Source organism: Fusarium odoratissimum (assembly GCF_000260195.1).
Source record: "Fusarium odoratissimum NRRL 54006 unplaced genomic scaffold supercont1.22, whole genome shotgun sequence".
NCBI classification, from domain to species: domain Eukaryota; kingdom Fungi; phylum Ascomycota; class Sordariomycetes; order Hypocreales; family Nectriaceae; genus Fusarium; species Fusarium odoratissimum.
The window spans coordinates 205,091-225,468 of record NW_022158707.1 but is presented as its reverse complement, the minus strand read 5'-3'; the positions used below and the strand labels follow the sequence as shown (position 1 = coordinate 225,468).

Below are 20,378 nucleotides of genomic sequence, written 5' to 3'. Positions count from 1 at the left end.
ATTCACGAGACTAATGATGTCATGTATTATAATTCTATCTTTTCTACTTCACGTCTGTATCCCAGAACATATCATAAAGGGCCATCAAGTAGTAATGGATTTACTGCCGCACCTAGGGGAGGCAAACCCTGAGACCTTTGCCCTATGCGATGAAGATATTTAGGTAATTTAGCCTAAGCTTAGGGGATCCTTTACGAAGTTCATTTGGCATCCTCTTTTAAAGTCTTAATTTTTCTTGCTCCCCGTGGCGCCCCTTCGAATTCATGTATCTCGCCCTCTTACAACTTCCTGCACATCGTTAAGAGCCCACTGCCGGCAGGTATGGTTATTGGCAACCTCTCATATTGAATTGTCTGTGAAGGTACGATTGAGCGACATCTCTGAGCTTGACAGGCTTTTGTCTCCAAGCGTAGCAGGCCAATATTCTACATCTTCCACCCACGACAACTGCTTCTCAACGCTCACATTTAAATAACAAGTCGTATCCTGAGGAACACCGCGTCTCACTCGGATAATGAGAGATAGGTCTGTCGTGAGAGGTATCGTGGTGGAGACTCTTTTCATGTCAATGTCGGTGAATTCAGCATCCGTCGTCTCATCTCGGGCTTGGTCACTTCCAATCAAGCACCCAACTTGGATGCCATGAGGCGTTTCTGTCATTCTTGTGTGTATCGTGAAAGGTGGCAGATCACTATCTGCTACACTGGGGCGAAACCCAATACGCATTTCCGGTAGAGTATTGATAAGTCCATTGATAATCTCGATAGCCTGAGCATGAGGTTGCACGTCAGGCACCAGCGGTATGGCGTTATTGGTACTGTAAGCCTGTATTGTGTAATAGCTATTGTTGAAAGGCAGTGAACGGAATTGGAGAGGTGCATGACGGTGGCTGGCTTTGGCAGAAAGAAATGTGCTGTCTGAAGGCAGATCCAATGGTACGTATGCTCTGACGAGAATGGTTTCTGGTGGATCAGCAGGTGGGCCCTTCTCTCTACTCTCAGAGTCAAATTGTCTGAGGGTGTATTCCGATTCATCTGGAGCTTTTTCTTCTTCGCTCTTTAGTATCAGTCGTAAAGGCATCAAGCGGACTTTGAACCAACGACATCGGTGTCCATTTTCGACCCTCTGGTAAGCGCCAGATGCTAAACGCTTAATAGGGATGCCGATATAGCCGTCTTTGTTCCAACAGCGTAGAACCGCAACCAAGCACATTATCTTGATCCCTTTTGCGTCTCGCCTTGCGGGCGTGATAACGAGACCATGGTCTACTGCCCTCACGTTATTCGAGAACCGTAGTGTGCCGACAACATCCACCCGATCAATATCTCCAAGTTGCTTAGGGTCAGCTGGTAGAGAGCAAAGCCGAACTACTACCGCCGTGAGACTAACATCCTGCTTGACCATGTCGTATGGTGCATGACTTCTGGAGAGATCTTTGGGTGCTTTTATATCATGAGAATCCCTGAAGCAAGCAGTCGATGGAGCTAGCAATCCGAGGAAACGGAAGCCTCTCGTAGAAGCTCCCTCACTAGGAGAGTATCCACGATCTTGTAGCGGTTCTGTAGACCAAGCAAATATGGAGTCATCGTTTGTTGTCTTCATGATCTCCACTTGGAGTCGATAGAAAGCCTTGGGGCCCTCTCCGTAGATCAAGGGCATATTAACATCGAATAGACCCATGAGAGAGTAGGCTTGGTCCTCTAGTCTTGTGGTTTGCCGCATTGATGCCCAGGACATGATCCCAGCAACGCTGACATGTGACCAGGTATGATTCACCAACGTGGCTGTATCAATCTTGGTGACATCTGAGATAGTTGCACTCAGGCTAGCCTTGGTACCAATCTCCCGCCAGTCGTCGGCAAGAAAGATCACTTCGTGGGGCGCAAGGAGCTCCTGAAGAGTCCATCCGCGCGTGAACCATCGACTTTTGCGGAACCTCGAGTCCGATAATCTTGGGTTCTCGGCGGAGCTGACATCATTCAGATAGACATAGCACGCTGCAGACTTCCGATACCACTGAAACATCGAGTTAATTGCCTCGGAAAGCTCTGCGCTAGACGTCTTGTCTATACAACAGGTGTCTATCCAGCCGTACTCAAATCCCTCGGCTTTCGCCTTTGCGCAAAAGTCCACGATTTTTCTGTAGCCTTTCGACTCTTCTGGAAGAGGGCGCAGTCCGCTCATTTGCTGTAGTGACACTTCCTCGGACGTCCATACGTGCGATAGGATCGCATATGTTGGTATTGAGCCTCCATGTTCGCCTGTGAAGGACTCTAACTCGAGAGTTTCGACATTGATAAGTCGCATGGTTGACAAATATCTTAGCGCGCTCCGCCGGCTCCGAAAGTCGTGGGAGCTTCTAACAAGGAACTTTGGGACATTTCTTATGTGTAACTTGAATAGAGGGCAGATCAGGCTGTGATTGGCAGCTCTGATCACCGGGTTGAGCATGGTAAGAGGGGATAGAGAGCCTTGTTTCTGGTTGCTGACGCTGACTCAGGCAGTGAACTAACGATTTAGACAGTATATCACGCTATCGGGGCTGCGTGCCTTGGCCAAGGATGCCAAAATAAATTCATTAAAGATCCCCCTAGGCTTATGATAATTTGCTTAAGTATTTTCATCTGTTAGGATTGAGGTCCTAAATTTTATTGTCTCCCCCAGCCTGGGTCGTAGCTTCAGGCTTCGGCGCTGTCTACCCTGCAGCTATTCGTGATGTGCACAAATTGTTGTCGGCATGTTCGATGCTGTAGACCAATTCCATTCACTGAAGACTGATCCAAATCAAACTGAGTGAATATTAACTGATCATTTAAGCTGCTAATCAGAGATGAGCATTGGGGGCTAAGTCTGTCATATGCTACTTGCTTTTGTTCTTTTTGTAGCCACGAAATAGTATTTCGCAACGAGTTTGGGTATGTCAGATCAATGGCAACCAGCGGGATTTAACATCAAAAAAACATTTTCTAACAACCTGACACCAGAATGGGCAACATTTACCTCCGACGGCCATGCTTCGCTAATTATTGGCGCATGTAAAATTCTTAATGTCCAGGCGAATGACTTCCGAGGATTTCAGGTGTAGATGACGCTAGATAAGCTGCCTGCTTCGGAAAAACAGACATCTAATCAATATTTCCATAAGAGGCATAACGCTTTCGATGCACAGCGCTGACGGCCCGCTTACACTTTGACGAGAACGCATTCTATGCATCTGAATGGACGGGTGTGTCACTGGCAGCTCCACGGCCCCATTGCATTTAATTGACTAAACGCCGTTGCCTTCTTTAGGAAGATGCTCGCTGAGTTTCTCTCACTACTTCACCACTCTTTGATCTCTAGTGGAACTGACGAATCCTTTGACTGTCAGCACTTACTGTTGACTCAACAAATGGCCTCGATTGGGCATGGCCTTTGAGTAAAGTTTCGTAGTTGAGCTTATTCGAAATGGATCATCGTTTCAATCATGACGCTAGATTTCCAGTTAATATCGTGGTTTCTATGTTCTATTGGCTCTTGCTCTACATAACCCTCATCCGTCTGGTCCGTTCGGCACATAGGCATTGCTTTTGGTTTAACTCAACTAATTTACGGATGAAGGTACGGTAAATATTTCGGATCTGGGATGCCGAGTCGAAACATATATAGATACGCGGTTGACAGTCTCAATGAAGATATCTCAAGCACCAGGCTACTCGCAGCTGCCCTCAATCTTCACTTACAACTTTCTTTTGACACTCTATGAAATTCATAATGAAGCTCATCAACGCGCTTCTTGTTACAGCCTCGCTCACGCAGGCCCATCCCAAGCCTCACAAGTCCGATCGTGCATTGTACTTCCTCGACAGCGACCCCCAGGGAGCCTCTGTTGTCTCACTCAGCATTGCCAAGGATGGCTCGCTGGGTAAGCCACAGAGAACCTCTACTGGTGGAAGGGGTCTTATTGGTAATAACATGAACGGCCCTGTGAAGATGGGTAAGTGAGACTATATCAGCACCGAGAAAGTCGCTGACAACTCGACCAGATCCCCTGTTCTCCCAAGGCTCCATTGTTGTGAGCGGAAACCGCTTGTTCACCGTCAACGCTGGCTCTAACACTTTGGCCGCTTTCCATATCCCCAAGGAGAACCCAGCTCACCCGGTTCTTCTCGGAGAGCCTGTCGATACTGTCGGCACAGCTCCTAATACGGTTGCCTATTCTCGCAAGAACAAGCTTGCTTGCGTCGCCAATACTGGAACCAAGCCGGGCGTTCAGTGCTTCACGGTCTCGGACTGCGACGGCTTGAAGTCCCAGGGTAACCTCAGGCCTCTACCCGTCTTTCATCAGACTTCTCCTCCAACAGGACCTCCCAACACCGTTTCCAACATTCTCTTCAACCCTTCCGAGACGGCTCTTTTTGTCACCATCAAGGGAAACGGCATGGAGAGTGGTTTCGTTTATGCTTACAAGGTCGAGAACGGATACGTGAGTGAGGAAGCCGTAAAGTCACAGCCCAATAACTTGCCAGTTGCTTTTGGAATGAGCTTTATTTCAGACGCCTCTGCTGTTGTTTCCACGCCCGCTTACGGTGCAGCATTCGTGTCCATCGCCGATGATCTCACTGTACTCTCCAAGACCAATATTACAGTCCCAAAACAAATGGCCACTTGCTGGACCGCCACTTCCGCTGGTTCTAGCTCTGTCTATCTCCTCGATGCCGCTGTTCCCGACGTCACTGCTCTCAACACCGAGACTATGGCCATCGGACGCACTCTCCCTGGATACGCTGCTGGTAAGGGCAACTTCGATGCCATTATTAGTGGCTCCAAGCTCTATGCTCTGCAGGCTGCTCCAGCGATTGCTGTCTTTGACTTGAGGCATAATTCTTATGGTCCAAAAGTGATCGACTTGAGCGGACTTGGAAACCGTGCTTCTTGGACTGGAATGGCTGTTTACTGAGAGCTTTGGCTCATAAGACCCCGATGAGGATTGGACCCCACGGCAGATTGAGCACTGCTATCTGATTCACTTAGAAAATTTCGCCTTTTACCAGTGAATCTACTATTAGTTGTTCCATACTTGCATCTACTTCACTTCTTCCGTTTGATCATAGAAGAGCAAAGGGCCTGGCTCGGATTGAGTTGGATCCCTGAACTTCTCACAGATAGATATTTTACCTCGAAATAGAGATAGAAGTTCTTAATGTACCCTTCACAAAATCAGCTTCTGTCTAATACAATTTCTGCCTTGAGTGTTTGACTCAAATAAAATCTTCTCGTGTTTAGGTTAGGTCTCTGCCTCTCAGGAACCTTTGCTCCGAAGCGTTGCATGGGCCCCAAAGCAAGAAGACTTACTATATATCTATCCTAAATAGTAACAGAACGTAGGTAAAATTAATATAGATTTTACGTAGATTTTATGGACCTTAGAATATATATATATTTTTGACACTCTGACTCAAGGTTGGAAGTTAATCCTGCTCCCTGAGGACGGGTCATGGACTCGTATTGATCAATAAAGCGACACCAGATACATGGGAGATCTTGAGGCTACCAGGAATTGTATCGCCAGGGCCAATGTTGCCTCCTCCATTGATCCATGCACTCACGGCAAACTCCGAGAAGAAGTTGCATCTCCATCGTGTTACAGCCCAACGAGGCCAATGCTCATGTCTAACAAGCCAAACATCGCCGTAACATGTTTTACGAAGCCTTGTTTCATAAGACCAGGTTTCAGCCTTCGGCTTATGCCAACGGTATTGCGTGAGCCAAGGATGTATTTCCGCGGTAATGAGTGACAGCTGAGTCGCCTAATCGTCGTGGAACTGACATCTTCGGGGATCTAACCTAGCGGCATTTGAAGGTGGGTTTTACTAAGGCAGGGGAAAGGAGGCTATCCACAAGTGGGCCTTAGCTGTGAGACCCTAACGTTGGGCCCCTGAGTAATTTAACGGTTTTTTGGGATAAGAATAGCAATTGCATCAGTCATTGACATGGGGAATTTGGATCTAAGGGTACGGAGTAATTTGCCATTGTTGACAAGACTGGGAAGTTTATCACACTGATGTCCGTTCAATTTACACTAAGATAACTAAGAATGTTTGAAGCTGGGCTGTCGTTTCTGGAGGAATGACTGGATTCCCTCCTTGAAATCATCCAGCCCAAACGTCGAATAGTACAGCGCCTTTTCATGCTCCATCCCAGCATCCAGGGTCGAATTTTCCACTGCGGTAAGGGTTAATCACCAACGGACAAGGCCGGGGAATCTCATTGGTCAAACTCACCAGTCAAAACAGCTTTCTTGGCCGTTTCGATAACCGGAGCCGACAGACGCGCAATCTTCTCAGCCAGCGACGTCGCTGCTTGGACAACGTCTGACTTGGGGAAGACCTTTGTTACAACGCCAAGTCGCTCAAATTCAGCTCCACTTGCTGGCTCGCCTGTCAAGACGAACTCCATTGCCTAGAACCGGTAGTCAGTGATTGTCACTAAGGTTTGGGGCTGGTTTGATCGTGAGATACCTTGTGCTTTCCTAGGGCACGAGCCAGGCGCTGTGTACCGCCTGCGCCGGGGATGGTACCGATCTTGACCTCTGGAAGGCCGAACATGGCATCTTCAGCAGCGTAGATGATGTCGCACTAAACCATTAGCTTGAATCACGCGTGAGGATTGATGTTCTCAACTTACAGCAAGAGCAATCTCGAAACCACCACCCAACTGTATCTCATTAGTTCAAACTCTGAGTGGCGATCAGTAGATCACCTACAGCAAACCCAACAACAGCAGCAATGAGAGGCTTGGAAAACCTCGCTAGCGCATCGGTCAAATCCTTGAGAAACTCAATTTTATGGGCTTTCGAAGTCGACAGCTCCACCAACTCGTTTAAATCCATGCCAGCTGCTCCCGAAACTCAATTAGCAGCCGCATTATCAGAACAACTTTATCCCACCAAAGAACTCTCTATTCTTCCGATGGAGAAACTCTGAACTTACCGCAAAAGTGCCCTTCAGGTCCACCAGTCAAAACCACAGCGCGCACGGTATCCACTGAGTCTAGATGGCCCAGAGTGGCGACTATTTCGTTTATCGTATTCTGAGAAAAGGCGTTGCGTTTGGCTGGTCTGTTGAACTGGATGAGTGCGACACCAGTATCGCTGTTGGTCGAAAGCTTGATATCCTGGAGGTTCTCCATTGTGACGTGTCTCTGAAACGGTCGCTGTCGAGGAAGTTCAGTTAAATCTTGGTTATGATGAAATGAAGCAATTCGCAACCGGAAGATGAGCGAGGTCAATTGTTTAAGTCTTTCATCATACAGGAGGGTCTCGTCAAGTGCACTGACAATCTGTCCCTTGATCCATCGTACTGAACTCATGAAAAAATCTCAAGTTTCGACCTTGTGGAGTTTTTGGTCTCGTCACAGATTCCGGAACGGTCGTTTCGGCATTTGGGGCAGGTCAATTGAAGATCTACACGTTGCCTCAACGGTTTTGTTACTCTTTTCGTTATCCCACTCTGATTACAATTCTCTTTGTAAGTATCCCAACTAGCCAACTTCCCTAAAGAACAAAAAAGAAGCACTGACGAACGCCGTTGAAGACCACAAAACGTGACGAGTTTCAGGGCCCCTTGCAGATTCCCTTCCCCACTCCGAACGGTAAGCCTATTCTGTTGTAGAATTGCCCTGTCAAGCTCGCCATTTACTACGTAAAACAGAACGATCTCCGTTTCGTTTTGGGAATCTCGTACTAAACCCTGATCGTTACGCCTCTGATATACAGGGACCTGCCTTCATCTGCCTTGGTCACTGCGGCGGATCAGCTTCCGTAAAGAGTAGAAATCCCAACGGAGCGTTATGCATCTGAGCCAAAAGATCTCACTAATGCAACCTTATTCGGCCGAATCCACATGCTAAAGACGCTCAGGGTTTTATGCTGCCAAGAATCGAGCTGCCGGATACACTGATTGTCGTAGACGTTTCTTGTTCCGAAACCAGAAGCGGAAATTTAGTCAATATCCTGTGCTGTTAAGGTTCTCCGTCATTTCCAATTGCAATTTTCTTTGCAGGTTACAAATACTTAAGGAGATCACCATGACGCAGCCTTGACGGCATGCTTGGTGGTCAGACGTTCTATGCCCAAAGCGTCCCATCATGTCTTCTTCCTATTCTTTCAGCTCTCTTGAGAGCCTCTCCCTGGCGGATAGAGTGTTATTCAACCGATTTAGCAAGGGACCTGAGTGTCCTATTCCATATAATGTTGCTCATCACGCTTTTGAGGCGGTTGCGCTGGCGCACCCTGATCTCATTGCGGTTCGACATTATGACGGGAGCACCATCACGTATCGAGAGCTCAACCGAAGGGCAAATATGTTGGCGAACGAGCTGATACATACTTTCGGCTTGAGGGTTGGCGATCGTGTTGTGTTGGTGTACTCGCGTTGCATTGAGATGGTTGTCTTCATCCTCGCTGTTCTTAAAGCTGGTGGTCAATACGTGCCATTGGATGGTGGCATCGTCACCGACGACACACTGGGCTTTGACATTGCCGATTCCGACGCTCCTGTTGTTCTCTGTCTTCCCAAGTTCTTTGACAAGGTTGTTCGCAGCATTCCAGATGATCGACGGAACATTGTCAATGTTCTCGATCTGGACAGCCACTCAGATCTCTGGCGCAGAGGCAACCCTTCACATCCTATGGTGGAGGTCGGTCCAGATGATGGTGCATATGTCATCTACACTTCGGGTACGACAGGCCGACCTAAGGGTGTGGACGTGAGACATCGAGGTGTCACCAACACCCTTCTGGCAGAACCATCCAAGCTCGGCATTAGACCTGGCAGGAACGTGGCACAGCAGCTGAATGTCGCTTTCGATATGTGTAAGTGGGATCTGACACTCTACAATTGACTGGACTAACCATTCTTGCCAACAGGTGCCTGGGAGATCTTGGGTACAATGATGAACGGCGGTACTCTTCACATCAGAGGCAGCGGCCTCGAGCCCTGGACCGAGTGTCTCCAACGTTGCGACACCATCATCGCTACACCATCGGTCGTCCAAAAGTACATGCCACGAATCGAGGACTTTCCCAATGTCGATACAATCGCTGTCGGCGGCGAGCCTTGCCCTTTGGCGCTCGCCGAGAAATGGGCTCCCCATGTCAACTTCTGGAACGTTTGCGGACCAACCGAGATCAGCATGCTCAACACAGCGCATCTTCACCAACCAGGTATTCCACTGTCAATTGGCAAGCCTAACCCCAACACGAATGTTTACATCTTGGATGATAATGAGAACCCTGTTCCAATTGGCCAACCTGGTGTTATGTGGGCTGGAGGCCCAGGTGTTTCTCGAGGCTACATCAATCTCCCCGAGCTAACAGCTACTCGCTACAAGCTGGACAAGTTCACCAACGATGGGTATGTTCTCTACAATCTCACCGTCACGGATTGATACTAACATGAGTAGCAACATGATGTTCAACACTGGCGATTTAGCCCAATGGCTTGAAGACGGCAGCCTCCTCCCCCTCGGCCGAAAAGACGACCAAGTCAAGATCCAAGGCTTCCGCGTCGAGCTCGACGGCGTATCCCGCTCCATCGAATCAACCCCCGGCGTCATAAAAGGCTGCGCCCTAAAGATCGACAACGCTCTGTGGGGCTTCTACTCCTCCCACATTCCGATCGCTGAAACGGAGCTGAAACAAACCGTTGGAAAGACCCAGCCCTTCTACGCTGTCCCCACAATCTGGAAACATCTTCCCGTTCTGGAACTCACGCCGAATGGAAAGATTGACAAGAGAGCTTTGTACAAGATTGCTGAGGGTAAGAGTGACGTTCAGCAAGCAGTTGTGAAGGCTAGACCGGAGACAGTTTGGCCGTCGCATGAGCGCTTGCTGTCGATTGGCAGTTCCAGTGATGGAACGCTCTTTGAGGGCGAGAAGAATGGTATCATGAGGGATCTGGAGAAGGATCCCAAGGCCGTTATTGAGGACTATGAAGAGGTTGAGACTGAAGAGTATGCACTTCCTGATAAGAATGGCTTCCATGGGTGGCGCTGGCTCCGTCACACTGCATTCTCAGCATATCGCAAGCTCTTCGGCCTCATCTTCATCTCCAACCTCACTGTACTCATCTTCCTTCTTTGGGAAAGCCGCAACAATAACTTCTTCCCATCCCCTTCCAAGGTCGCGACGGCTGTCGCTTCGAATCTTCTCTGCGCCGTCCTCGTACGTCAAGACTACGTTGTCAACGCGATATTCTTCGTCTGCTCCCGAGTTCCCACGTCATTCCCTCTGTCTATCCGAAGGCACTTTGCCCGTGTATATCACAACGGTGGTGTTCACTCTGGCTGCGCCGTCTCTGCTACTGCTTGGTGGTTCATGTACACGATCTCTGCAAGCCGAGACTTTCTCTTGGAGACATACCAGCCTCCTATCAAGTGCGTCGTCCTCGCCTTGACTTATGTCATCCTTCTTCTGCTCTTATTCATCCTTGGTATGGCGTACCCCAGTGTCCGCATGAAGATGCACGATCAGTTCGAGTGGGCGCATCGCTTTGTCGGCTGGTTCTCTGTCGCTCTTGTTTGGGCCCATGTCATCACATCAACAGCAGCAACGGCAACTGAGCCCTTGGGGGACGCATTGGCCAAGAACCCAACGATCTACCTGCTGTCACTCATCACTCTCAGCATCGCCCTGCCTTGGGCCAGACTTCGTCGTGTTAACGTCAGGCCTGAGCCTCTCTCCAACCATGCTGTGCGTCTTCACTTCGACTTTTGCACACCTGGACCTTGCACTTCACGAGGTGTTCGCATCACTGATCGACCCATGATTGAGTGGCATGCTTTCGCAGCCATTCCTGAACCCAGCGGTAAAGGCTTCTCAATCATTGTATCTAAAGCTGGTGACTGGACCAAGCGGATCATCGAGAAGCCTCCGACATCCATCTGGACTCGAGGTACTCCGGCATCCGGTGTTCTTGCTGTCGCACCGCTGTTCAAGAAGGTCGTTCTGGTCGCAACAGGATCAGGCATCGGACCCTGTATGCCTGTCATCATGGAGAGGCGCGTTCCGTGCCACGTGGTCTGGTCTACCAAGAACCCTCTCTCAACTTATGGACAAGAGATCCTCGACACTATTCTTGCCATGGACTCTGAGGCAATCATCTGGGATACAGACAAGAAGGGTCGGCCAGATATGGTCAAGTTAGCATATCAAGCCTACAAGGAGAGCGGCGCTGAATGTGTGTGCATCATTTCCAACAGATCGACGACAGCGAAAGTGGTTTATCAGCTGGAGAGTCGCGGTATTCCGGCGTATGGTCCCATTTTGGATTCTTAAAATTTGGTTGTCAGGGACTTTGGAAAGTAATTGAATATTCGAACCATGAAAGCGTCTTATGAGAATGTGATTGTTCCATGTTGTAGCATTGAATGCTTTACGGAGACTCCGCGTACTATCAGACAGCCAGGAAGAGAGGAGTTACAAATACGGATAGATATCATGCTGTAATGAAATAAATTAAAATAGCCCGAAATATCAACTGTTCAATGCTTACTCCTGCGTATCGTAGAGGTTCTTAAGAATCGGCCTATTGTTCTCCATTCGTATCTCGGAGCGCCATTCATTATCGTGTTCTGAAGCGAACAGCCATTTCGCACCGAGTTCCCCAAAGAAGGGTTGTACCGCATGCACCGGCCGATAAGACGTCTGAAAAACAAGCAACACAAATCAACAAATTTGTGGCCCGATCTCGATTCTCCCTGCATTTTCTTGACCGTCCGAGGATATCGGCCCCGTCACCGCCGGCCCCAACTGATCGGCGACCAACGTCTCACAGCGGCCCCGCCGACTTTACCGTCTCGCTCCACGGCTGTCGGCCTCACCCATGATATCTATAAATCCTTCCCAACGGCCCACAAAATAAACTTGATTTTCCTCAAAAATAACCTTACTTTCTTTCTGGGGCAATCATGAAGAAGACGATCGATTATTACGAAGTTGAACCGACAGTGAAGGAAGCGCTGGGCGAGTGCGTTCCAAGCCGACATGATTCACTTCGGTTTGCCAAGTCTTTGTTTCCTTGCTTGAATTGGTTGCCGAGATACAACTGGCGGTGGCTGTTGGGTGATAGTATTGCTGGTTTGACCGTTGGGTTGGTCGTTATTCCTCAAGCAATGGCGTATGCTCTTCTTGCTACTCTACCGCCAGACTTTGGGCTGTATACTTCTTTTGCTGGTGCGGCAACGTACTGGTTATTTGGAACATCGAAAGACATTGTCATTGGAGTACGTCGGTCAACCGAAATCTTTTACCTCCTGGCTAACATGAGGCCCTAGACCACCGCTGTCGGTTCCCTTCTCGTCGGAGAAGTCATCTCCCACGTCCACGAATCACGACCAGATACATACACAAGTGCCGAGATCGCCGGCACGTTGTCATTCATGACTGGTATTATTCTCTTTGCAATGGGCCTATTTCGTCTTGGATGGCTCGTCGAAGTCATCCCCTACATCCCAGTATCAGCCTTCATCACAGCAGCCAGCATCTCCATCATGTGTACTCAACTCCCTGTATTGCTGGGCATCCACGGCGTCAATACACGTGAAGAGCCTTACAAAGTGTTCATATCGACAATGAAGAACCTGGGCGGCACCAAGTTGGACGCTGCTATCGGTATCACTTGTCTTGTTCTACTGGAATTAGCGAAGTTTGTCTTTGCCAAGTTGGAGGCTCGTCAGCCTGCGCGAAAGAAGATGTGGTCAATCATGTCTTCCCTGCGCCTCACCTTCGCCATGCTATTATATACACTGGTGAGCTTCCTGGTCAACCGCAACTTGAAGGAAGCTGAGAGCAAGTTCCGAATTGTGGGACACATCAACCAAGGTACTTCAACCGCTCAATCTTGCCTCCCTCAAGCGCTAATCCATCACAGGTTTCGTCCACGCTGGCCTTCCGGATTTAAAGCCTGACCTCATTGGCGTTGTTCTCCCTCAAAGCCCCATCATCATTATCATCCTCATCGTCGAGCATATCGCTATCGCCAAAAGCTTTGGTAAGAAGCACGGATACGAGGTTGCCCCATCGCAAGAGATCATGGCTCAAGGTACAGCAAATATCATCGGGCCATTTCTGGGTGGTTACTCATGCACGGGGTCATTTGGCGCCTCGGCTGTTCTGTCGAAGGCTGGTGTCAAGACGCCCATGGCTGGTCTTTTCAGCGCCTTCATGCTACTTCTTGCGCTTTACGCTCTTACGGGAGTGTTTTACTTCATTCCACGAGCCGCTTTGGCTGGTCTGATTATCCACGCTGTTTCGAATCTCGTTGCTTCTCCGTCTACAGTGATGAAGTATTGGCGACTTTCGCCTTTCGAGTTCTTCATCTGGGTGGCTGGAGTTGTGATAGCATTATTTACTGGACTCGAAACAGGTATCTATGTCACCACTGGTCTCTCATTTTTACTTCTTCTCGTTCGCATTGCGCGCACCAGCGGCGAGTTCCTGGGTCGGGTCACTGTCCAGCAGATTGATCCAAGCGATTGCGAGCAATTATTGTCCGCAAATGCGCGCGAGAAGGCACCATCGCGTGACATTTACTTGAGTCTTTCTCGAAAAGACGCTTCAAACAAAGACATCCTAGTCGAAAGCCCCCACCCAGGCATCTTAATCTACCATTTTCCCGAAGGCCTCAATTATCTCAACCAAGCAATGCACTTCAAGACGTTGACAGATTACGTGTACACTCACACAAAACGGGCGACCGAGGAGCCGGAGTGCGACAAGTCGGAGGCTCTGTGGTGTGACAAACCTGTCGTGTACAAAGGAGATACAGAGCTGCCCGTGTTACGAGCAGTCGTGATCGACTGTTCAACAATTCACAATATTGACATCACCAGTGTTCAGGGCCTGGTTGATGTGAGAAATGCGCTAGATCGATGGGCAAGCCCATATTCAATCGAATGGCATTTTGGCGGACTGCGAAATCGATGGGCGAGACGAGCTTTGACAGCCGTTGGGTTTGGTCAAAGAGCGACAGAAAATGGTCATGCAATTGGAAGCTGGACTTCAATTCTACCATTGGCAAGATCATTTGACGGGGCGCACGAAGATAGAAGACGACAGAGCAGCACAGACAACGAAAGCATAATCGGCACGCGAACAAGCACAGAAATCGAATCGTCATCACCTGCTACACCAGCAGAAAAACAAGGTCTCAGACCGGTTTTCCCGACCGACAGGCCCTTCTTCCACGCCGATCTTGACGAAGCGGTAACAGCCGCGTTGGCCAATGCAAGGAGAAGCGAGTGCCGTTCTGGTACCGAGACGGAAACAGAAAATGACTGATTGTTTCCGACTTCCGGGCGCCGAAGCCACAGCCCCACTCCGTCCGTCTTCCCCGAGCCGCCCCGGAGAAATCAGTGGATATCGGCGTCTTCAAAACTCTAATTTTCATCGGGGACTAGATTAATGATCAGATGATTTAGTAGCGAGTTTAAACTGCACTAGAGCGGAAACGAAGCGTGATTTTAGACAGCGATAGAGCGAGTTAATAGAGCAAAGATTTTCAGCCTCTGCCGTGTGTCTCGAACTCTATCATCAATAAACTGCATCAAAGCGCTTCATAGACTTATTTGTGAACCATGGCAACAAGCTTGTTGACAGGTGCCATCTTCGGCACAGGCCTCACTCTCTCAGGCGTAGCAAATCCGCAGGTCATAAAGAATCAGTTCCGCCTCTCCGACTTTCACATGCTCGCCACATTCCTCACCGCATCCGCAACCAGCGCCGCAATCTTCACCCTCTACAACTCCAAAACCACCAAGATTCCCGCCCGATCAGCAAGCTCGCACAGGTGGCTGGGCCCGTACGACGGTAACATCATCGGTGGTGCCATGCTAGGTCTGGGGATAAGCTTAACGGGTGCTTGTCCCGGGACGGTCCTCGTGCAGGCCACGGCGGGTATTGGCGCCAGTCGGTTGCTCGCATGTACGTCGTTCCTTGCGGGCGTTATCTGGGTGCGGTGTAAGCCGTGCATAGTCAAGCCGCCAACGAGCCGTGCCCGGAATACATCGGTTATGGATGTTACCGGGTTGTCTGCAGGCAAGGTTCTCGTCGGGTATGAGATAATCATGCTTGCGATACTCACCGGAATCTTATACATTGCCCCGAGAAGTGTTACCATGCTGCATCCGGTTGTCGGTGGCCTCCTCATAGGCTTCGGACAGTTATCGTCTGTTATCTTGACCGAGAAGCCCGTTGGGGTCAGCGGTGCCTATGAGGAGTTTGGAAAGTTCTTCTGGGATATTGTCAGTGGCAAGGGTATTAAATCAGTCCCTCAGAACATCCTCTTTGCATGTGGATTAATGATGGGATCTTGGGCGACGTTATCCAACTTTCCGGCCATCCGGGAGGTCATGGCACAAAGTGAACAGGCATCACTGCCAATGGTTCTGGTTGGCGGAGCTTTTCTAACGTTCGGCGCTCGCATCGCTGGTGGATGTACAAGTGGTCATGGTATCAGTGGTATGGCCACGATGGGATTGAGCTCCTTTATCAGTATCGCTTCGATGTTTGGTGCTGGGTTGGTGGCCGGATTCCTGTTTGCTTAGACCTCGTTTTTAGAAGAAAGTCTTGCTTGATCACTCGTTACCTTCACTCGTTTACTAAACTTAGAATATAGATTAGAATATGTTTGGACCTTTTGGAGTAAAATAGTATTATTTGATGTATCTTAAGCACGCGGGATGCTGATAGAACTATTAATCCCGAAGTCCTGATGGGCCATCGCCGACACTTGCGCTCTATAAACACTTTTACAGAATCGTACTGGTCAGCGAAAGAGGGTCAGCATCCTCACTGGATTTTGCTTTCCTTGATTTAAAATAAAGCGTTATCCTATACCGGCAAGCACAGAGTAGAGAGGGGAAGTGAAATTATTGAAAGTGATTTGCAATTTGTTTTGGCTCGCTAAACTATCAATCCTCAACATCAAAATAAGCACCCACCTCAGGCTCTCGTACAGCGTGTATCTCTTACAAATGGCGTTGAGTCACAAGGCTTCCCTACCACGACGAACCCATCACTGGTAGATGGATCATCTTCAGCCCTGCTGGGTTCGGCGCAGGGAGTCGCCCACCTCTAATGTTGACTTGCAATGAAGGATGGATCAATCGAGGTGCAGCAAGGGACTCATCGCGTTTCTTTCGCATCTCAATGAACTCGTGCTCGCGCGTCCCATCTTTGAGATGCTTGTTGTTCTCTCTGTGCTCCTTTACTGTCGCGAATGGAACGGGGGCTTCTCGACCAGCCGGCGGATAATCATGTCCTACCCAGATCTTTGTATCTTCTGGTAGTGCAAGGAGCTTGCGGCCAGAGTTGAAGATGGCTTCAGCGCTGCCACCGGGGAAGTCTGCGCGCGCGGAGCCAATGTCAACGTGAAAGATAGAATCGCCAACAAACACATTTTCTAGGTAGCAAGTCAGTGATCCATTACGAGGTAGTGTTAGGTTGAAGTAGGCTTACTGCCAATATGGTATCCCATGTGATCTGGTGTATGACCAGGGAGATGGACAGCACGGGCGGTCAAAGTGCCAATGGTGAACTCATCATTATCCTCCCAAAGCTTATCAAAAACAGTATCGTATTCTTTTGGGTCGATGCCATATCGTTCTCCGAACAAGGTCTGAACCTGGCGGATAAGCTTTCCAATGCCGATGAGTGGCTTGGAACCTTGACTTCTGGCAAGGGCTGACTGGAGATATGATGCAGCAGTCAGATGATCTGCATGAGCATGCGTCTCTAGTATCATCTCAATCTTCAAGCCATTGTCTTTTACAGTCTTGAGAATGGCATCAGCCGATCCCGTCGACATGGCTGCTTTGATGGGATCATAGTCTAGGACTGGGTCGATGATGACAGCGCTCTTGGTGTTCGGGTCCGAGACGACGTACTGCCAGGTGCCAGTGACAGGCTCGAATAGAGAGTGGACTGTTGGTTCTGCCATTATGGTCGTAGTGGTCGCAAATCTGGCGCGGCCGATGATGCAATTTTGGGTTGGATGTCGTGAGTGTAAAAGACAAGGTTGTCTCGATGCTAGACTCTTTTGGCAGCTGGCTAGGCTTCTTCTTTGAACCGAGGTGTCCGCGACCGTGTAATAAGTCCGACCTCTCGAAGATTGTGGCGCTGCTAGCGATGTGAAAGCTTTTGTTGGTACGTTTTCAAGAACAACTGCGCTTCTGCGAACAGTGGATGTAAGCGATGCCATTGTCGTAGCTGTCATACGGGGAATAATTATACAAGGGCTATGGTAGTATTGCGAAAGACTTGCTAAGAAATGCTAGTAATCTAGAGCCCGAAGCGAATCATCTGGAAACTTTGATCTGATATAATTTCCCGTCCCGGGGACTTATTTGGCTTCCGCTTTTGGACCCCGAAAGGTGGATCCCGACCCGACCAACTCGGCGATTGAACTGAGACGTGTTTTAAGCATAGTGTCGCGGCAAATTGATAGCGATAGCCTGTAACGGCGTTTTGGATATTCCTGATATCGTATGATTGAGTTTGATGGAAATCATCAGAGACCTGCCAGTCATAACAGCTTTTTTAAATTAATGCTGTCACTTTGTCGAGCGATCGGCGGTCGGCGGTCGGCCCTACTTGAAGCAGCCGCAAGCGTAGGGTAACCAGAGGATTAGGACGGCATCGGAAATTCAGGTCAAATTGACAGCTTGGCCGGGGCAGATGGTTAAAGTTGCCCCATGGTCGGCGGCTCATCAGAATACAGTCAGTCCGACAGGATAGAAGAGAATTATAAATGCCAAATGATCATGACTTTGTGAAGGGAGCTGTTGGCAATGAAACAAGTTGATGCAGGTGGACAATGAGAGTACTACTACGTTTTGTCTTGTCTTAAATTATCACGATTTTTGCTGCATTACGCCCAGGACAAGATTCATCGGCAAACGCTCTGGGTTCTGCCCCCGGCTGTTTTATAATATCTCTTTCATTACGTAAAGTAAACAGGACCAGTTCGTGAGTTGAGAAACATGCTGCGCGAGCGTTATATGCTATGACACAATAAGAAGTACTGTCTGTATAGGCAAAATTAATCGCTAGTAAAAGTACTTCTTAGCAGATGCTAACAGATGGCTTGACCCACAAGGGACTCCTTTATCTATTGATCTTTATCGTATCTTATCGGCGCCCGATAAGAATTACCGCGGGTCTCAGGGTTCATGGACAGATTCAACACGAGAAGTTACTCCAGAAATAATCATTGATATCATTAAATTCTTTTTGCCACAATCAACTAGCTTATGCCAAAGGCCGATACTCGGTCGAGCCCTGGGGATGTCTGTCGCCGACAAAAATTGGTTCAGAGACGTTATTCGTGCCGATTTGGTTATATCGATGTTGTCGACAGCTGACAATGCCATGAAAGATAAGGCAAATGCATGAGAACAGACTGCAAATGGTCAGTATGATGGGCTTGTTCCCAAAGCTCCTTGCGAACTTACAATGCTAAGCCACCAAGACCGACGCAAGTCGCAAAGACGTATCCGTAAAAACTCGTCACGGTCTTGAGGCTGTCGGGGCACTTGTTGTTTTCACAGTAATCAGTGCCGTGGGCCCATAACACCGCTGTTTGCGCCGCGAGAACGGCAAATGATATGAGCCAAAATATAGCGAGAATGGTGTCAAGAATCGCGGCGACCAAGTAATTGAAGAGGCGGTTGGAGAACATATGAGCAAAGGCCATCCATGTTGAGACCAGAAGTGATGCAGAGCTCTGTAAGCAAAGTCAGCAAGCCATTTCCAATGACGATCGGAACATTTTCTTACGTACGGTTATGATCAACAAGCAGTTCCCCGGAATAACCACGGCATTTATTGTGAAAGACGTGACGACGATGGTGATAATGTTTAGTACAGCTTGGAAGATGCGCAGAACCGTGAATCCGGTTGGGTATTGCGAAAGATCTGGGCGTCGGGAAGTCATTTTGGTAGTGATATCACCACGATATTATGGAAGCGTTATTCAAATTGAAAGCAGCTATTGATCGAGGAATGGGAGTTCTATCGGAATTGCGGAAGTAGATATGTCCATGATAAAGGAAATCTCCCAAGGCTGGGATATAAAAATATCGTCCCGCTTCTTTGAGTCCAAGCCTCAGTGAGTGGCTCGAGTGTTTGAATCCTGTCAGATTTCATCCTGGATTGAGATGGTTTCTCCGAGCGTCAGCCTCAGGGTCGTGGAGTCAGGATGACAGAGGCCATGCTGACCCATCTAGTGGTGGAGCATGTAAGATTGGTTTGCAAGACATCAATGTCAAGAAAGAAGTAGGAAGAGCTCAATGTAAGAAGGGTGAACATTCTTCAAAATGTAAAGTGAGAGAATGAAAAACGGTTATGTTTTTTCCCATATTGTATGTCGTCTTCTGATGATCTCTAATGTTGCTGAGCCCGCGACACCACTTGTAAGAATAGGAGCCTCATCCCTGCGTTATCGACATGGCGCAGCACTGAGCCAGCCGCAAGATTAATTGGCCGCCTACACGAGATTTTCTCCGGGAAAAAAAGTTCCACTATCTAGTATGCCAGCATTATAAGGCTGTCATGTTTCAAAGTGATGTCACTGGCATGCCTTTTTTCTGGGCTGTTGTGGATTTGCCCAGACACGACCTAGCCTCCCCGACTGGAAGTTGAACCAAAACACTGAACATCAACAGTATAGAATGAAAAGTTAGATCATCTGGAGCTTGTGAGCTTCTATACATAATCGGGAGGTAAGTTGGTGTTACACCAGCAATCTCGACTGCTGATGAAGCTGCACAATGTTGCAGCGCCTTACGGACCGAAAGAGTCAGTGGTTCAGGACCCGTCAGGCTCGTATCCACAGAGGTCCATTGCAATTCACTTGGCCATTTCAAGGACGAATTCTGAATGGTAGTCATGTAGTTACTATCTTTTGATGATTATAAGTGACATGCGTTTGCAGCAATATCTAGTGCAATAGATGTTCCTATTGTCGAACACAAATGAGTTGAAGCCAACCCCTTATTGAACAATGGCAGGGTGGTCCATGTAGCATGCAGCACACTGCTCAGTCTTCCAGACATAAATTAAGTTCTTGCAGCCGGGGCATTCCGCACATTGACATATCTCGCTGTGAGGGCACTGGTCGGGCTGGACACCACCGTTGGCCGGGATTGGAGATGGCATTTCGGCAGCAACATCGGCATAGGGAGAAAATGGGATCGAAAAGGCGATCGTGGAGGTCATTGAAGGATGCATGTTGAATGTGGTCGAAGAATGGCTATTATTTCTATGGAAATGTTGATAGACGTGAAAGGTTTGATGTCTTGGGTAAAGTGGCAGGAGACGTTGCGGTAATGTAAGTGTG

At 48.7% G+C, this 20,378-nt stretch overlaps 9 protein-coding genes across 9 annotated transcripts; 4 read left to right on the top strand and 5 right to left on the bottom strand.

Moving 5' to 3' along the window:
* Window positions 1-3: 3 nt before the first annotated feature.
* Window positions 4-2,449, bottom strand: FOIG_11540 (uncharacterized protein). Its single transcript, XM_031212112.1, has one exon. It carries the CDS (start codon window positions 2,305-2,307, stop codon window positions 340-342), a length of 1,968 nt encoding a protein of 655 aa, XP_031058089.1. The 5' UTR covers window positions 2,308-2,449; the 3' UTR covers window positions 4-339.
* A 1,304-nt stretch (window positions 2,450-3,753) lies between these two features.
* On the top strand, window positions 3,754-4,939 carry FOIG_11539 (uncharacterized protein; the record flags this gene model as incomplete). Its single annotated transcript, XM_031212111.1, has 2 exons — window positions 3,754-3,976; window positions 4,026-4,939. 2 exons carry the CDS (start codon window positions 3,754-3,756, stop codon window positions 4,937-4,939), a joined length of 1,137 nt encoding a protein of 378 aa, XP_031058088.1.
* Window positions 4,940-6,070: 1,131 nt separating this feature from the next.
* On the bottom strand, window positions 6,071-7,170 carry FOIG_11538 (enoyl-CoA hydratase; the record flags this gene model as incomplete). The annotated part of the gene is made up of 6 exons (XM_031212110.1): window positions 6,071-6,204; window positions 6,264-6,441; window positions 6,501-6,617; window positions 6,667-6,696; window positions 6,746-6,876; window positions 6,972-7,170. The coding sequence occupies 6 exons, from the start codon at window positions 7,168-7,170 to the stop codon at window positions 6,071-6,073; spliced, it is 789 nt and encodes a 262-aa protein (XP_031058087.1).
* A 957-nt stretch (window positions 7,171-8,127) lies between these two features.
* FOIG_11537 (uncharacterized protein) lies at window positions 8,128-11,317 on the top strand (the record flags this gene model as incomplete). Its single annotated transcript, XM_031212109.1, has 3 exons — window positions 8,128-8,854; window positions 8,909-9,395; window positions 9,445-11,317. 3 exons carry the CDS (start codon window positions 8,128-8,130, stop codon window positions 11,315-11,317), a joined length of 3,087 nt encoding a protein of 1,028 aa, XP_031058086.1.
* A 632-nt stretch (window positions 11,318-11,949) lies between these two features.
* Window positions 11,950-14,320, top strand: FOIG_11536 (uncharacterized protein; the record flags this gene model as incomplete). Its single annotated transcript, XM_031212108.1, has 3 exons — window positions 11,950-12,264; window positions 12,316-12,862; window positions 12,912-14,320. 3 exons carry the CDS (start codon window positions 11,950-11,952, stop codon window positions 14,318-14,320), a joined length of 2,271 nt encoding a protein of 756 aa, XP_031058085.1.
* A 213-nt stretch (window positions 14,321-14,533) lies between these two features.
* On the top strand, window positions 14,534-15,720 carry FOIG_11535 (uncharacterized protein). Its single transcript, XM_031212107.1, has one exon. It carries the CDS (start codon window positions 14,617-14,619, stop codon window positions 15,583-15,585), a length of 969 nt encoding a protein of 322 aa, XP_031058084.1. The 5' UTR covers window positions 14,534-14,616; the 3' UTR covers window positions 15,586-15,720.
* Window positions 15,721-15,908: 188 nt separating this feature from the next.
* On the bottom strand, window positions 15,909-17,356 carry FOIG_11534 (uncharacterized protein). Its single transcript, XM_031212106.1, has 2 exons — window positions 16,499-17,356; window positions 15,909-16,442 (listed from the first exon to the last, which is right to left on the bottom strand). Exons 1-2 carry the CDS (start codon window positions 17,253-17,255, stop codon window positions 16,039-16,041), a joined length of 1,161 nt encoding a protein of 386 aa, XP_031058083.1. The 5' UTR covers window positions 17,256-17,356; the 3' UTR covers window positions 15,909-16,038.
* Window positions 17,357-18,289: 933 nt separating this feature from the next.
* On the bottom strand, window positions 18,290-18,974 carry FOIG_11533 (uncharacterized protein; the record flags this gene model as incomplete). Its single annotated transcript, XM_031212105.1, has 3 exons — window positions 18,290-18,440; window positions 18,493-18,764; window positions 18,822-18,974. 3 exons carry the CDS (start codon window positions 18,972-18,974, stop codon window positions 18,290-18,292), a joined length of 576 nt encoding a protein of 191 aa, XP_031058082.1.
* Window positions 18,975-20,032: 1,058 nt separating this feature from the next.
* Window positions 20,033-20,269, bottom strand: FOIG_11532 (uncharacterized protein; the record flags this gene model as incomplete). The annotated part of the gene is made up of 1 exon (XM_031212104.1): window positions 20,033-20,269. The coding sequence occupies one exon, from the start codon at window positions 20,267-20,269 to the stop codon at window positions 20,033-20,035; it is 237 nt and encodes a 78-aa protein (XP_031058081.1).
* Between the last annotated feature and the right edge of the window lie 109 nt (window positions 20,270-20,378).

Excerpts from the sequence above, each read along its gene's own strand:
- FOIG_11540 (XM_031212112.1), bottom strand. The coding sequence starts at position 2,307 with ATGCGACTTATCAATGTCGAAACTCTCGAGTTAGAGTCCTTCACAGGC.
- FOIG_11535 (XM_031212107.1), top strand. The coding sequence starts at position 14,617 with ATGGCAACAAGCTTGTTGACAGGTGCCATCTTCGGCACAGGCCTCACT.
- FOIG_11534 (XM_031212106.1), bottom strand. The coding sequence starts at position 17,255 with ATGACAGCTACGACAATGGCATCGCTTACATCCACTGTTCGCAGAAGC. Across the intron at positions 16,443-16,498 it reads CATGGGATACCATATTGGCA|AAAATGTGTTTGTTGGCGAT; the intron begins GTAAGCCTACTT and ends CTTGCTACCTAG.